General features: G+C 41.4%; 1 protein-coding gene across 1 annotated transcript in view; it reads right to left on the bottom strand.

Annotated features, from left to right (window-relative positions):
* THSD7B (thrombospondin type 1 domain containing 7B) overlaps positions 1-15,595 on the bottom strand; it is a gene marked incomplete at its 5' end in the record, with an annotated part of 264,182 nt that overhangs the window by 206,739 nt on the left and 41,848 nt on the right. The window contains one exon of the mRNA XM_082055441.1: positions 2,395-3,190. Within this exon, the coding sequence (XP_081911567.1) occupies positions 2,395-3,190 (796 nt within the window). The remainder of the gene's footprint in view (positions 1-2,394; positions 3,191-15,595) is intronic.

Here is a 15,595-nt window from a genome sequence, read left to right as displayed (position 1 = left end):
GATGAGCACGTGGTTCCTCTCCTCACGCGGCCTTCGAGCGGCGGTGGCGGGAGAAGCGTGGCAGCAAGGCCCCGCCATTGAAGCCCGTCTGGGCATATTCCTCTCTCTTGCCTCATTTTTCCAGACATTTAATTTGTATCTTACATCGGTACTTACTCCAAAATAAGAAACGTCAGCCAGGAAAATGAAAAAATCAGAAATAAGGCGCTACTTCCCAGTTTTACAGCAGAGGCCTGGCTGCCTGCCAAACCCAGCTACAGGGTTATGCAAATGCATTTACTCTTCTTTATCAGTAGCCAAAATACCTTCAGTCTTGTAAAGCGACATCTGCAAGATCGGGTCAATTCTCCGAAAGAGTGGCAGCAAATATGCTGCACAACAGAATGAGAAGGACATTACCAGGGGATGCTTAAAGGGAGTTGTTGTCAGGGGTGTTTGGTACCAGTGATGCTGCAGCCCTGGAATTAAACACGGGCTGGATTTTAGGCTGGGTTTTTAGGTTTGGATTTTGGGTTTCCCAATTCAAGATGAATTGTTACAATTAATAACAAGGTTTAAAATAATGGAGAAAGTAACAGCATGTGGCTATTGGGACACTGTAAAATGACAAGACCTTTTGTCCTCTATGCAATCAATGGGCTTTCCTCTTGCATTTGGAGTTAAAGTAAGGGATGGGTCAGCCTCAGGTCTTTGCAGTAAATCTGAGACACAGTCTCAGCAGAAAAAGTCTGCCAGGAGGTGGCTAATGGAGTCGAACAGTCTGAAAAATAGGGCTAGATCAGGGAAAAATAAAAAGGGCACCAAAACCACAGAAAAGAGCAAGGAAAAGAACAGCTCGATCAGGGGTAGAGTTACTAAAACTAAAGCTCCTGGGACCCTCTGCATTATCATCAAAAATTTCAATGTATAACTCACACAGTAGCATAACCAAGAGAAAATATTTATAACAACAATGGCTTCCACTCCCCCTTCTTACAGCGAATATAGCAGTGAATGAGAGAAATTTTAACAAAGTCAGGATCCCCGTCGCAGAGCCTCTGATAAGGAATGAGATACAAGAGGCAGAACAGCTAACAAGTGTTAGCAGACATAAACCTGCTGCTGGTCACACAGCAGCATAAATCACAAGTGACTCCATTAAAGTCGAGCAGCTACATGAGCATAAAATCTGTATATTTAGAATCAGCATATATTTAGAGACAGCTAATAAAGTCAAGATGTTAGAAACTGCTGGAACAGTTCACAAAGCTTGACTTCTTTCCAACCACTAAAAAAACCCATACATTGTTAAAGGTGTAATAGGAGGGGGTAAGAAAAAGGCCAGAATGTATATTTTCACCTCAGTGTGTGTGCAAAACCACTGCAGATATAACCAGGGATAGAGAATTGGACATAAAATAACCCCTTCTCTCTGCCATTTGAGCTTGTGCAGGTGCCAGGAGCTATAGATTACCAAGAAACAAATTGATTTCTGCAGAATTCAGGAGCAGGATTTTTCAAGAACTTCTAATATCCTTGAAAAACAGAACACAAGAAGTTCTCCAGAAATCTTGACTTTTTCAGAGCTCAATCAGTTTCTCAGTCTTCTACAGCTCCTGGCACCTGCCCAAATCCAACCTGAAGTCAAATGGCACAGCCTAGATAGTTTAAATTTAAATGCAAGAAACTGAGGTAACTTATCTTTCCACTATTTGCTGCACATTACCGTAACCTTCACATTTGAATTACAGCAAAATGATCTATATAGAGTAAGAGAAATTGTTACATAAAACCCATGAGGACAAGAAAGAAAAGCAAGTCACATATCTAGTATCAGCATCCAAGAGTTACACGCAGATGGGAAGGCTCCTCAACAGGCAAGAGGACAATCACTGCTCTATCATTCCAATAAATACCTCCTAGTAAATTCACAAAGCCCAGCTTTTCAGGCTTATTTTATTCAGTGTTGATTTGTAAGAATGAAGGAGTTTAAGATGGTGCAATTTTAGCCTCTTCTGACAAATATATGCAGTACATGACTGAGAATGAAACCTCCCTCTCCCACAGCCACGGCCCAACACCAGTGCAAAGTGATATAGAATTCTATTCCCTCGATGTTTCCCCAAAACAACAACAACAAAAAATAGAAGAGAATTATTAAAAACATAAAATGAATTAAACAGCCACAAATCGTAGAAGTATGCAAAACATTCAGCATATGCTAGCTGTACAGGAAGGGAATTAAATCAAACAAACAAACAAACACACGAACAAACAAGACCATAAAGAAAACATATAAAAATTTGCATTTAAAACTCAAGAATGGGAGCGCATTTGCCGTGGTGCTGCCACACAGAGCGAGTGCTCCATCAAACAAACCCACTGGAGACGAAATAAAAGTTGAAGCACCCTTACCTCAGCGCTGCGTTTTTTCCATCGCTCCTCACACACCTGACCTGCCTGGTTTGGTACCCGATCTCCACCTCCCCGGGACGCTGGTGGGGTTTCTGGCCTTGAAGCCCAGATGTGCTTCGCTCTCCAGAGTCTGAACCCAAATCCGGCATAGTCCTCCCCGCCAGGTCGACGTCTTTAGGATGGGGCAGCCGGCATTCGCCCCAAGCGCCGACTCGGAGGCTGTAGGTGTGCTCCTCCTCCCCGAGAGGACACGGGGCAGCGCCACAGGCTCTGGATTCGGTCAGATTCGGGCACGGGGCACCCCCGTAGAGAGGAGGAGCGATGACCGCCCGCGTACGGTGCTGCAAGCTCTTGGTGCAGCCCGTGCCGCACTGGGACCAGCTGGAGAACTCGGACACGACGCAGTCCCGCGGGCAGGGCACCAGGCAGGCTTGCTCAGCAGGCGGCTGCGGCGTGAAATACTCACATATTTCGTTGGCGACAATGGTTCTGTTCAGCTTCTGGAGGCAGCGGACACTCCGGCGCTGCAGCCCGTGCTGCGCGGTGACACAGTCCCCGGCTGCCACCTCAGCGCCAGCAGAGGGGACGAGCCCACACCTGTCCCATCCCGAAACCTCCCACTCAAACAGCTCCAGGTGCCAGTCACAGACTTTAAAGCACCTCCTCTGGCTCTCAGGTTTGTCCTTGTGGTCGCAGTTGGCGTGGTACGTTGTCCAGCCCTCGGCGTGGGTGCACCAGACGGCCCGACTCCGAACGCCCCCCGAGCCACAGTCACCTACGCACCGGCCCCAGTGACCTGCAAAAGAGACGGTGTTGAGAAACATCACATAATACCCCTGCCGCCGATCTGTCCTGACGCCCAGTAGCATCCACACCATACCCTGCCATGTGTTAGAAGTTAAATAACTACCAGCTGGTCCGTAAAACTGGTTAAAAGCCACCACTCGGAGAAACTTGGGGGTAAAAACCAGTACTTTCCAACGCCCCAAAAATTCTCAAATTAAAGGCAGGTCAGGCACATTTCTGTAGCAGTAAAATGCATCCCAAAGCCTGAGGAAATACGAATACTTAATTTAGCTTGTACAAATGAATATAAAAATGATCATAAAGGAACAATAATCTAGTAGGAAAAGAAAGTCAAGTTAGATAAGAGGAAAACAGTCTTAATAGAGTAATTAGTCCATGGAATAAACTGCACCGGGAAGCAGCTGAATCATCATCCACGGTGATAAAATGGTGAGGATAAATACTATGAAAATAAGAACATATTCTTAATAGGTTCAAAATGGAGGAAGCGACTGGCTCTGACGGTGCATTTCCAGCAGGAGAGGTCCCGCAGGTCTGAGAGCAGAGCTCGACCGCGGAGGAGGAACCGCGCGGGCACCCACTTCTGAATTACCCTGGGGTGTCCATCCAGCCAGTCGCTTCCGTCTGCAGCACGTGGCGCTACACAAGGTGGTAGAGCCAGTCACGCGGGAAGGGGAATTCAACCAACATTAAATCCAGTTGCGTCATTTTGAGTTCTGGAGCACATAAACATATATATGATATTGTATGAAAATGGACTAGACAATCTCCAGAGGTCCCTTCCAACCCCAGCCACGCTGTGATAATCAGTCAAGGCAAAATAGAAAGATTTTCCTGTGACAGGATTAGTCCAGAAAAGTCCACCAAGACAAAAAAAAATAATCCGAGGGCTATAAAGTACAAAATTGCTTACAAACTGAAATGGAAAGGTAGAGAAAAACACTGGGGCCGAATCTTAACATATTAAAAGGATTTTGATGATCATGTCTCAAGAGGGTCTCATGTAGTTTCTAAGTTTGAAAACTTTTGATTACCTCATAACAGAGCCATTTCATTCGATAAGAACATTTCATATATAATTCTCACTTGGAAATATACTGCAAATACCCTATCTTTTGTATTTTTCCAAGGCAGAGAATGAACTTATAATAAATAGGTCGATCTTTTTAAGAAATGCTACTCCTGTCAAGTTTTTAAAATTGATTTTAAACCTACTGGAATCACTTACATGCTTACACTACAAAACCAAACACACACATAAAAACGAAAAACAGCCCCATAATGGCTGCAATTATAATGCCAGGTATTTCATCCAGCTGATGGGGGTTTTGTTGGTAATCCCATTGGTCTTCCTTCATGCATAGAGGAGTTAATCCTCCGCAGCCAGGGCTTGACATTGCATAATAACAAATAAATAAATAAAAATGCCTGTTCTTTTTTAATTGATAATAAAAGAGGAGAAGTAAATAGGAATTGCATATAGCTGAGCATCTCCTCCACCACATCCTGCGCTCTTGCCATGTCCCTTCAGCGGGTGCTTCTCCTCCCACATCCTCCAGGCCAAGGTGTGTCCCTGCCCATGGTCCAGGGTTTCCAGAGCCGCCAAGGGTGACACAGTTCCAGCTTCTGTCCAGCCATTCAGGCTGTGTGAAAAATCTTTGTCCCTTTTTTGCCTCCATTTCAAACCAAAAGATACCAGCACCAAGTAAGGACTCAGAGGTGAGACTTGGATGGGGAAACGCAGCAACAAACTGTACTGTGCTCTACAAGCTGCACTGCACTAACTATAGGCTCTCAACAGAATTCAGGCTGCTTAAAAACTGAATATTAAAAAAATGAATCTTTAAGTATGCTTTTAAACGTCCATTACATGAAGAGTTCATTGACAATTTCAATGTCCATCCTCGATACTTCACCTTCACTCAAAAGAATACCTGTATACAAATGCCAACAAGATTCAAAACCAGACACAGGATTATGAATATGCTGTCATCTTTTAAAACTAACAGTCAAAATTCAAACCTCGAGTACTAGGTGGCTTTTTATTGACACAGGACAGTAAGTAGCACAAAGACTAAGCACCACAACACAGTTGTATCATGAGCTTATTTCAGTACTTATTCCTCTGACACGGTTCAGCAAAGGAAGTTCAGTTTGTTGAGATGTGGAAGTTTCAGTACAGCAGAAGTTTGTTTTTCACTAGTTTGTTTTTAAAGCAAAAATTCAATAGTAATATTTTTTCACAGAATCACAGAATGTCAGGGATTGGAAGGGACCTCAAAAGCTCATCCAGTCCAATCCCCCCATGGAGCAGGAACACCCAGATGAGGTTACACAGGAAGGTGTCCAGGCGGGTTGGAATGCCTGCAGAGAAGGAGACTCCACAACCCCCCCAGGCAGCCTGTTCCAGGCTCTGCCACCCTCACTGAGAAGAAGTTTCTTCTATAATTTAAGTGGGACCTCTTGTGTTCTGGTTTGAACCCATTAGCCCTTGTCCTACCATTGGTTGTCACTGAGAAGAGCCTGACTCCATCCTCGTGACACTCACCCTTTAGATATCTGTAAACGTTAATGAGGTCACCCCTCAGTCTCCTCTTTTCCAGCTCCAGAGCCCCAGCTCCCTCAGCCTTTCCTCACACGGGAGATGCTCCACTCCCTTCAGCATCTTCATTGCCCTGCGCTGGACTCTCTCCAGCAGTTCCCTGTCCTGCTGGAACTGAGGGGCCACAACTGGACACAATATTCCAGGTGTGGTCTCCCCAGGGCAGAGCAGAGGGGCAGGAGAACCTCTCTGACCTACTGACCACCCCCCTTCTAACCCACCCCAGGTCCCATTGGCTTCCTGGCCACAAGGGCCCAGTGCTGGCTCATGGTCACCCTGCTGTCCCCAGGACTCCCAGGTCCCTTTCCCCTACGCTGCTCTCTAATAGGTCATTCCCCAACTTATACTGGAACCTGGGGATGTTCCTACCCAGATGCAATACTCTACCACTTTCCCTTCAGCATATAGCATAACAGTATTTTACTCATCGAAGGGAGTTTGAAACACATTACACCAATTAAGGATTTATTATCTATTTCTTAGGATAGTAAATAGTATTAAGAATACCACTAAAAAAAAAAAAAATCCAAAGCACTTGTAGCAGAGGAATGGCCAAATTCCACTCACCAAACCTCCCACTGCTCTCGCACTGCTGCACAGAACTTGCCTTGTTAGTACCTTTTACACATTTCCAGGTGCTGCTCATGAACTACTCCAAATAATAGCTGCAGATTTACTAATCTCTACATTAACAGAATAGAGAGAGATACAGCAGAAGCCTCAGCAAGAAGTGGCCATTATTTAATGTCTGATGTGGATTTAGAATGAAAAATTAGCCAAAAAAGAGTAAGCAAGGACTCAGAAGTAATTACACTATCATTAGACACATCACAATTTGCAATTATTCTCTGGCACACATGCTATAAATGTAGCCTGCTCTTGGCATACCAAGAAAAGAAGCATGAAAAACAAGGTTAAAAATCAGATGCAAATCCCATTACTATAGATTTTTTTTTCACTTCCTGATGCTCTCTTCAGGACGCGGCAGTAAACTTATCCACAATGTTTCACTGCCTAGTTAAATAGCCCGTTTAGTAGCTTAAATGAGGAGAGGGATGTAAATACTTCCTAGTCAATAGGCTGCTTTGTAATTAGAATTTAATTATTTTTAGAAGAATCATGTTAAATTTACACTTTCCTTGAAATAAATCTGAGTCAATTAAAAGCAACATCTCAGCACAATGTGAATAATAATATTAACTGCATTTTATTAAAAACCCACTGGAATTCAGGCATCAAAAGCAGAACTTCAGAAAGATGCTTTACAACTCCCAATCTGCAATGGGAAGCCATTGGTAATTAAAGCAGAAGACTAAACAAAATGAAACGTATTTCACGATGGTCTGTCTATAGAAATTATACGTTGAAACAGCTGGATGTTAGGAAAAACATTGTCACTATGAGGATAACCCTTGGGACAGCAGAATCTCATCCTTGGAGGTTTTTTAAGATGTGACTGAACAAAGCTCTGGGTTCCCTGGTGTGAATGCAGCGCTGACCCTGCTATGAGCAGGAGGGTCAACCAGATGACCTCCCATGGTCCTTTCCAACCTGAAGGAGCATCTAAATGAAAGCAAGGCCTTGGCCACTGGGACTTATGACCATGCCATGAAACACCACCACTGAGATCTGCAAAGTACTAAGGAACCTGCAGTAGCACAAATAAATTCATTAGTCAAGCAAAGCAAAGAGAAATTAAATCCAATCACTATTTCCAAAATAAGGAGTAGAGTAAAACTCGCTTGACTTGTGCTAAAATTGTGAGATGGTGGGACGTCTTTGTTCATGGAAAACTGTAAATAAAGACATCTTACAGTCTCTTACAAGACATCTATAACACTGCAGATAATAATGGCATTAAAGTAATTAATAAATCAAGCCAATCTAATAACGAAAAACTACACATTGTTCCATTTGCTGTTTTTAATCAGACAGAAAGAGTACCGTACTACCATCCCATACAGCTGCTCCAATCCCATAAAAAGCATGCAATAACACTGCAATTGTAGTTTGATGTAGTGTGCACCGATTTACTTTTCCTGCCTGTAAGACCTACCTACAATTATGCAATAATTATTATATGTCTGAGAGGATACGGTGACATCTGCTCTTTGACACAGAGGTCACACAAGCATAAGGCAACCAGGCTATTCAGATAATAATTACATATTACAGATAAAACAAAACACCACTAAACAACAAACCTAAAATAGGAATCCCAGTAAGGGCAGCTTAATAAGTATGTTATTGCTTAATAAGGATTGCTACAATAATAATGCTCTGTTAATGTGACATTTAGCTTAATTGCAACCATTTCACCAGCTGAAAATTCATTCAACAATAAGCATCTTCCACAATTATTCTGTCCCTGTAACTATGTATTAATTTGTAAACTTAGGACAAGATTAGCAATCAGTTAAATAGAGCATTGTGTTTGCAATTTACGTCAAACAGGTAATAGATACTGTCCAAGGCAAATCTGATCTATAAAATAGTGAAAGAACACTGAATAGATGAATGGACAATCGCTGGAATGGCCCTCCACTTTTTCTTTCAGTTTAAGTACCAAATTTAGAGGCAAATGTTCTAGACTTTAACAATTTGTTTTTAAACAAAATGTACTTATTTTTAGGCAAAGATCCCAAAATATAACAGAGACGTATGACTTCATTAGCGCCTGGCTGAGCAATAACTCCACTAGACATGACCATAACTCCTGTCACGGCAGCGTCCACTTCATTGAATCCTTCTGCCCAAATGTCATATAACCACGTTGGATGTCACTCCAGCATCCTTCCCCCAGACCGAGCTGGTATGAAATGGAAAGCTGCAACCCACTGCATGACTTCTGAGATAACAACTGATTCAAACAACACAGGAGCTTAATCCCTAATGGCATTACAACAAATTAATTCTAACTATAATGCTGGTAAAAAATAAAATTCCACTGAAAAGGCATTCTCAGAATTAGTTATCAGCAACACTACCTATCATATGAGACATTTTTATGAGATTTATGTAATTCTTATGTAATTTTATGAGAATGATGTAATTTTTTATGATATTTGGATGTATATTTATATATTTATTATGAATGAAATTGATAAAGATCATTTGCACTACCACATATTTTCTCACCACTAAATCTCTTTTTCAGCAGGATGCAAGGACATTCAATATAATGCCAAGATAAATATTTCTAATCATTCAGGCAAATATCTTACTATGCTGATGAAAGTCGTATTATTTGAGTATCATGCTCTCTCCATGTCAATGTACTCAGTCACATCTTTTCTTGCAGATTAAACAGACTAAAATCTTCAGGACCAACTCCGCACAGAGTCTAGGATGTCAGAGCTGATACGTTTAGTTATTTATATCACAATGCAGTATTAGTTTAGCTGCTGTTAGTGTAACTGTCTGCTCCTCTGCTTTCTGGAAGATCCCTCCTGTGCACTTTCCCTGCACCTACTGCCACTTCTCAGCCAAAATACGGCTTTTCTTCCTTGCCTGTACTTAGCCATCTCAATTATTTTGCTATTTATTATTAACAGCAATTCAGTAAACCACTTTCCACTATAATTTGTATGAAAGATGCCATACAAAATAAAAGACTATTGTGCTATTTGCAACGTGTCACACAGGGCTTGTGAAATTCCTCTGATTCCTGGGATTAATTTTAAATACCTGCAGCACATTTTTAAACTTTCATGACCTACACAAACAAGCAATTCAGCAACTTAGTTATTCATCCTATTTTAGATCTGAATAAAAGTGAAGTTTAGTGACTTACAGCCATGCAGCAGTTTGTTCCAATTCTACATTTCAGGTTTTCGCCTTATTATCCACACATGGTAACACTCAAGACACACTCCAGCAAGAAAGACATTCTGCAGCAAAATGTAATGAACACTGCCATTTATGAAAATGCAGTGATTTACTAACCCCTTGACACCTGAAGGCAGGACTTGTCAATATTAAGCACTAATGTAAACTGCATTAGCTGAGCTACTCAATCATGTGTCCACACCTCAGAGACAGCCCAGGGAACAAATATTCTGCCAGCTCTCGGTTAAAAAAAGAAATCAAATTAATAAAAAACCAACCCACAAATTCCAAAACATCTCTGTATTACTCATCTGCCATATATTGAGGTTTCACGAGAGTTTCTTACCTTGATAGAAGCCATTAGGAGAGAAGGTCATGATGTATATAAATTTATTTATACTATAAAAACCAGAAGTATAAATAGATGCTATCAGCAGATTACAACTACGAGTAGTTTACTGCATATGAGATTAAAAACATATCAGTACTAGATTATAGATAGTTATAATCAAACCCTGACCTTTTTAAAATTCCAAACATCTATGAAAACAGATTCCTTTTAAAACATAACAGCCTTTATAAGGTGTTTGTAAATGTAACCTTAATAGAAAATGCAGCTGAAAAATGTCTCCTCAGTCACTGCACCTTGATCTTGGGGCTTACATTCCGCAACGGGAATCATCATTTCCCCATGAAAAACACCCAGAATCAATACAACATTAGTTATGCAGCATCTCCTGCAACACAAACTGCCCAGATGATGGGTGGGGAACCAGAGAAAACACATGGGCGTTGCTGGACACCATAACCACGATACCTCAACAGCCACCTCCACGATACCTCAACAGCCACCTCCACGATACCTCAACAGCCACCTCCACGATACCTCAACAGCCACCTCCACGATACCTCAACAGCCACCTCCATGATACCTTCTCCTGATCCCCCACCTCCTATCTATGTTGAAAAATCTTCTCTCCAGCCATAAGAAAGCTCAGATCCCTTCAAGTACAAAAAATCAGGAGGTCAAGGAGGTTTATTCTGCTATTTGCAGAGAAGGAGAAAGGACCTTGATATACTTATGAATGGGATTATTTTGTATTTGTAGGTATGGGGTGATTCAGAATGCCCACTCCAGTTTTAGACAGGTCCTTACATTGCTGGTTGAACACCAGCAAGCTTTGCACAAGGCTTTTTTGTGCTTTTCCATACATTGGTTCCCCTCACCGCCCTTCACATCAGAAATCACTCTAAGTCATTTTTCCAGCCCAGGTTTCACTCCAGGTTCCTGCTAACTGCCCAGCACTGGGCAGGATCCCTGCAGAGATGATGGAAGAGACCTCCTCGTCCTTACATCCACAATGAACCTCACCAAACAACGTCAAGATCGGCACTAATGAACTCCTGAAGGAACCGCATCGGGAAATGTGCTGTCAAAGCTTCGCTGCTCTGAGACGGGGCCTTGGTGGGACAGCTGGGGGGAAGCACTGGCAGCGGTTCAACATCTGCTTGGTATTCAGGCTCCAAGGCACAAAGAGAATTCTTTTGAGTTCTGCAGTAATTCGTTACCTGGCAAACACCAAAGATACTGCCATCGCTTCTTCCGAATTGTGACACCTGCGGTTTCTAATTTTCTTACTCTTTCATGAAGCTTAAATTATATTTCTTCATTGAAATAATAGCAACGTTCCGTTCTTCAAAACTTGAAAAATTTAAATAATTCTTTTTTTCCACAAAGAAGATTGTTTCACAGGAAAAGTTGGGTAATAGTACAGCAATCTGCACACCTGCAAAACCTTTCTGAGGTATCAGAATTTACTTCACCTGCACACAATCACAGAAACGTCTGCACCCCTCTCCAGACGTCATTTTAAGAGAGAGCTAGATTTTTTCTGCTCAGCTTCATGCCATTCCCAGCTAACATACTTTATAACCCACAACAGCCCAGAAGCCAGCATACATTTTCAGATACTACAGCCATCAATAAGTCATGGTAAAGGAATCGCAGTCCAGAATGGAACATCGAGGTGTTCCCAAGATTGGCTGGGGGTAAATGCTGAACTGCAGTAACTAACTCCTCAGTGCCCTGCAGAGCTGATGTCTCATTCCGGGGGGACATTCTCTGGCCCTCGGTACCCCCCAGAGAAGAACTGGGGATGCCCCAAGTCCTCGGAACAGAAAAGGCAGATGGGAAAATAGAGACACCATGTACAGATACAGAAATACCTTCTCAGTCCTATAGGCCGGGCAGTCATTATTCTTCATAAGCATTACAGATGAGCTATAGGATGGGGAGGATTTCCCACAGTGCCCAAACTACTGCTGATGAGTATTTCTGTATAGATGGAGAACACCGATGATAACTATTCCCTGGCAACAGACTGCATCATTAATTCATGTGAAAAGTGCTATTTCTAAATACGTGCACAATCAATTTTATAAAAACTGGACAGGGGTTATTGTAGACCTATACAAACTGCTTTTACTGGGCATTTTCTCTTCTTTTTTCTTTTTAATTTACAGTCCATATTTAAATATCCATTTTTAAATATTTATAATTAAATTTCCATTTACTCTAGACACTCCTTAAATGCTCCAAATTCAAGAGGAAAAATATTTTGGAAAAGCACAATTCTCTTCAATACTCGGAAATAGCTGTGCAGAAATAAACAGGACGAGCAGCTATGCCAAAGTTTGGAATGATAAGTGTTCTCCAGCAGTAAATCAATCTGCTCGTCTAGTGGATGCTGTGAGCACAGGCTGCTGACAGGAGGGACGGCTGAGCATTGAGCAGTGGCTAATCGATCTAAGAGGGCCAAAGAGCTTACGTTTTCAGACAGTGTAAATCAGGATGAAGGGCTTTAAGATGTAAGTGGTTTTTACTTCAGGGAAGAGTGACAGGCATACAGCAAATACAAAAAAAATAATAATTTAAAACTAACTACAACAACCAAAAATCAAATTCCAAACCAAACCACCGAACTCTAAATCAAATCCACAATAATTCAATGAAGTGGATGGAATTCATATAAAAAGGAAGGCAATGACAAATATATTAATTTCCAAATTGAAATAATCTCCCATTGCATCATAAATTCGGCTTCTTGATCGCAAAGTCCAAAAGAACGGAATAAGTAAAATAGTTGAGTTTGCACTCAGAGAACATGGTCGTGTTTCCTCATTCAGACTTGCAGGTGTTAAGATTTGAAAAATGTTGGGAATCTTGTGAGAAGAATTATAAAATATAAGTAAGCATAGCATATCTAGACAGGTATGTGAAGCAAGAAGTATCTCCACCCCATCTGCAGGCAGCTTTTGCGAGGCATCGCTCCAAATTACTATATATGCAAGTGAGTGAAATCAAAATATTGTCAGATTAAGGTCTGTGCATCAGGCCAGACAGAGACCCAGGGATCTGATGAAGAGGTTGTATTAAAACTAGTATATTAGACACATTTAGTTGCTGGAGAGCAGGATGTGGCACTCCACTTACACCCCACCCAGAAAAACAGCCCCTCTGCAAACCCACCTCCCCAATGGCAGCAAACAAACCTAGAACCAGGGCAAGAAAGCCATATAACATAAAGAACATATTTCTACTCATTTTATTTTTTGATTTAGTTTTTCCTTTTTCCAGCTGAGTTAGATTCCTTGGAGCAAAAAGCCAGTAACGCTCTAAGGATAAACAGAGAAGAGAGTACCGGAGTCTTGGCCATAAATCTGTGTCAGTCCATTAAGACGAGCCCAAGCGCTGTGAGTCCTGCAGCGGGCAGAGTGCCAGCCCATGGGCCTGGGGGGAACGAGCGGTGTAAGGGAAGGGACAGGGTTTGTTTGGGTTGTTTTTGCCTTATTCTTTTCAATACCTACACTGCTGCAGTGAAGAAAACTGAAAATAGAACTTCCGTCCCAATAATGTAAAGTTAGAAGTATCCAAACGTCAAACTGTGCCCTAAAATTATTCAGAGGTCAGCCATACAATACTGGTAGATTTTCACTCCCTTTTCAGCAGATGTTTTGCTCACGTATTATTCTGAATTCCCAATGGTTATGATTTTCTGAATAGTCTTCAGCTGTCACTGAAATCCTAACAGACGGGCACCTTTACATACATTTTCACAAGCTTCAGCACAAGGGATAAAACCACGTCCTTCAAGATATTTAAAGGGCTGAGAATACGTGTCCTGAGGACGCCTTCGCTAGCAAAGACCCACGTTTCTTTAGAAAACCACTAAGAGATGTGGCAGAGTGCAGGGACCATCCAGGGATCCTTTTGGGGCTGTTTGCTGAGCAGGGATGAACAATTTTGAACTTGGAAACCTGGCCACTGTTGCCATAAAAGTTACCATGCTATTATTTTTTTCTAAAGTAAAAGAATGGTAACTTGGAAAAATATTAATTATAGATACACAACTATTGCACACTTATTTTACATCCAAACTTACACATCACCTTTTACAATGTTTTACAACTGAAGACTTTTGGAAAAAAAGCATTCTTACACATAAGTAATCATTTAACAAGGCCTCAGAAAACGTAGCCCTTAACAGATTTAATTAACAGGTTAATGATGTGCGTAGCGTGCTTGCTCTCAAAAATAAAGATTTTCACATTAAGCTTTTCGGTTTCACAGAAGCAGCTTTCTGTAGAATATCTGTGCTAATGTAATTACACATCTGGTACTTCTGCTGCTTTCAATTGCTGAGATATTTATAAACAGAGCTACTAATTTACACAAGTGTACCTAGCTGTTCTAATGGTATAACTACAAATAAAGATATTTGCCTAAAAATTCAACCGGAAAGAGTTCTCTTTTGTAGCCCTGAGTGGTTCTAGTGAATATATAAAATGATCATTTAGCCTGAAAAATGAATTAACGCTTACACTATTGTCGTGACTGTCAGTGAAACCTGCATAAACAAAGCATGCCTTGAGTTCACCTTGATATAAAGGGGTCAAATACACATTTTTAGACAGTTTTAAATCAAACATCAGCACTGGTAACCATCTGTGCTCCACTGTGTCACCACTACAGCTCACCTAATGTTTTAAAATACGATTTCTTGGCAATGTTCATTCTTCATCCTCATTGTAACCAGGAAATTATAACAACAGCCCAGAATAATGGAAATCCCACATTATCTTCACCGGTATTGTCAAGAAAATGCAGTACTTATTAATTTAAATATGCTTCAAAGAACAATCACAACTTCAAACACGATTCAAGAGGACACAAAGGCATTCCTGCCTCAAGCTGCTTTCAGTTCAATTTAGGTCACACAGAGGCGCATCATGATAGCACCTGAAATCCCACAACTTACTAAATATTGACAGAAGATGCTGCTGCCCCAAGTGTTTCATCAAAGGAGCAGATGAGTCCCAAGTCCTGCTGAGGAGTTATTGAAAGGAGACATTACCCAAGTCACCTTTGCACACCTGCCTGCTCACGCTCAGGAATGTCTGCATGGGACAAAAGCCAAGGCAAATACCTCTTTTTGCTTTGTATTTCAAGGTACAACCAATCAATAAAAAAAATACGCTATTTAATAAAAGGAAAATAATATCTGTGTGAATGTGCATAATTTGCTGTCATATAGGTAAACATATATACATGCTGTGAGATGTTTATATCCAAATTATAATATCCCGTTTCACTCACATTTTTTTAATTCAGTCTGTACCCAACGCAACAGAAGTATATAAATATATTTATATATATAGAGAGAGAGGGTATATATATATTTATAAAGTGTTGTGATTTCCCTGTCTTGGCTTCTGAAATACTGGAGCCAGCTCCCAATCCTTCTCTGAGGAGACACCTGCAGTGCCCTGGAGGTCACGATGGAGGCTGTGGATCATTTTGAAGATGACATGCAATGGACAAAACACTGAAATCTTCTCATCTAGTTACTCCAAACCTCCAGACAGTGAGCTGGACAGAAAGAATGACGAGGGATTTTTGGGGAC

The sequence above is a fragment of the Streptopelia decaocto genome, assembly GCF_964273445.1.
Source record: "Streptopelia decaocto genome assembly, chromosome: 6".
Lineage (NCBI taxonomy): Eukaryota > Metazoa > Chordata > Aves > Columbiformes > Columbidae > Streptopelia > Streptopelia decaocto.
The sequence above is the reverse complement of the archived record's forward strand: the minus strand, read 5'-3'. Positions and strand labels throughout refer to the sequence as shown.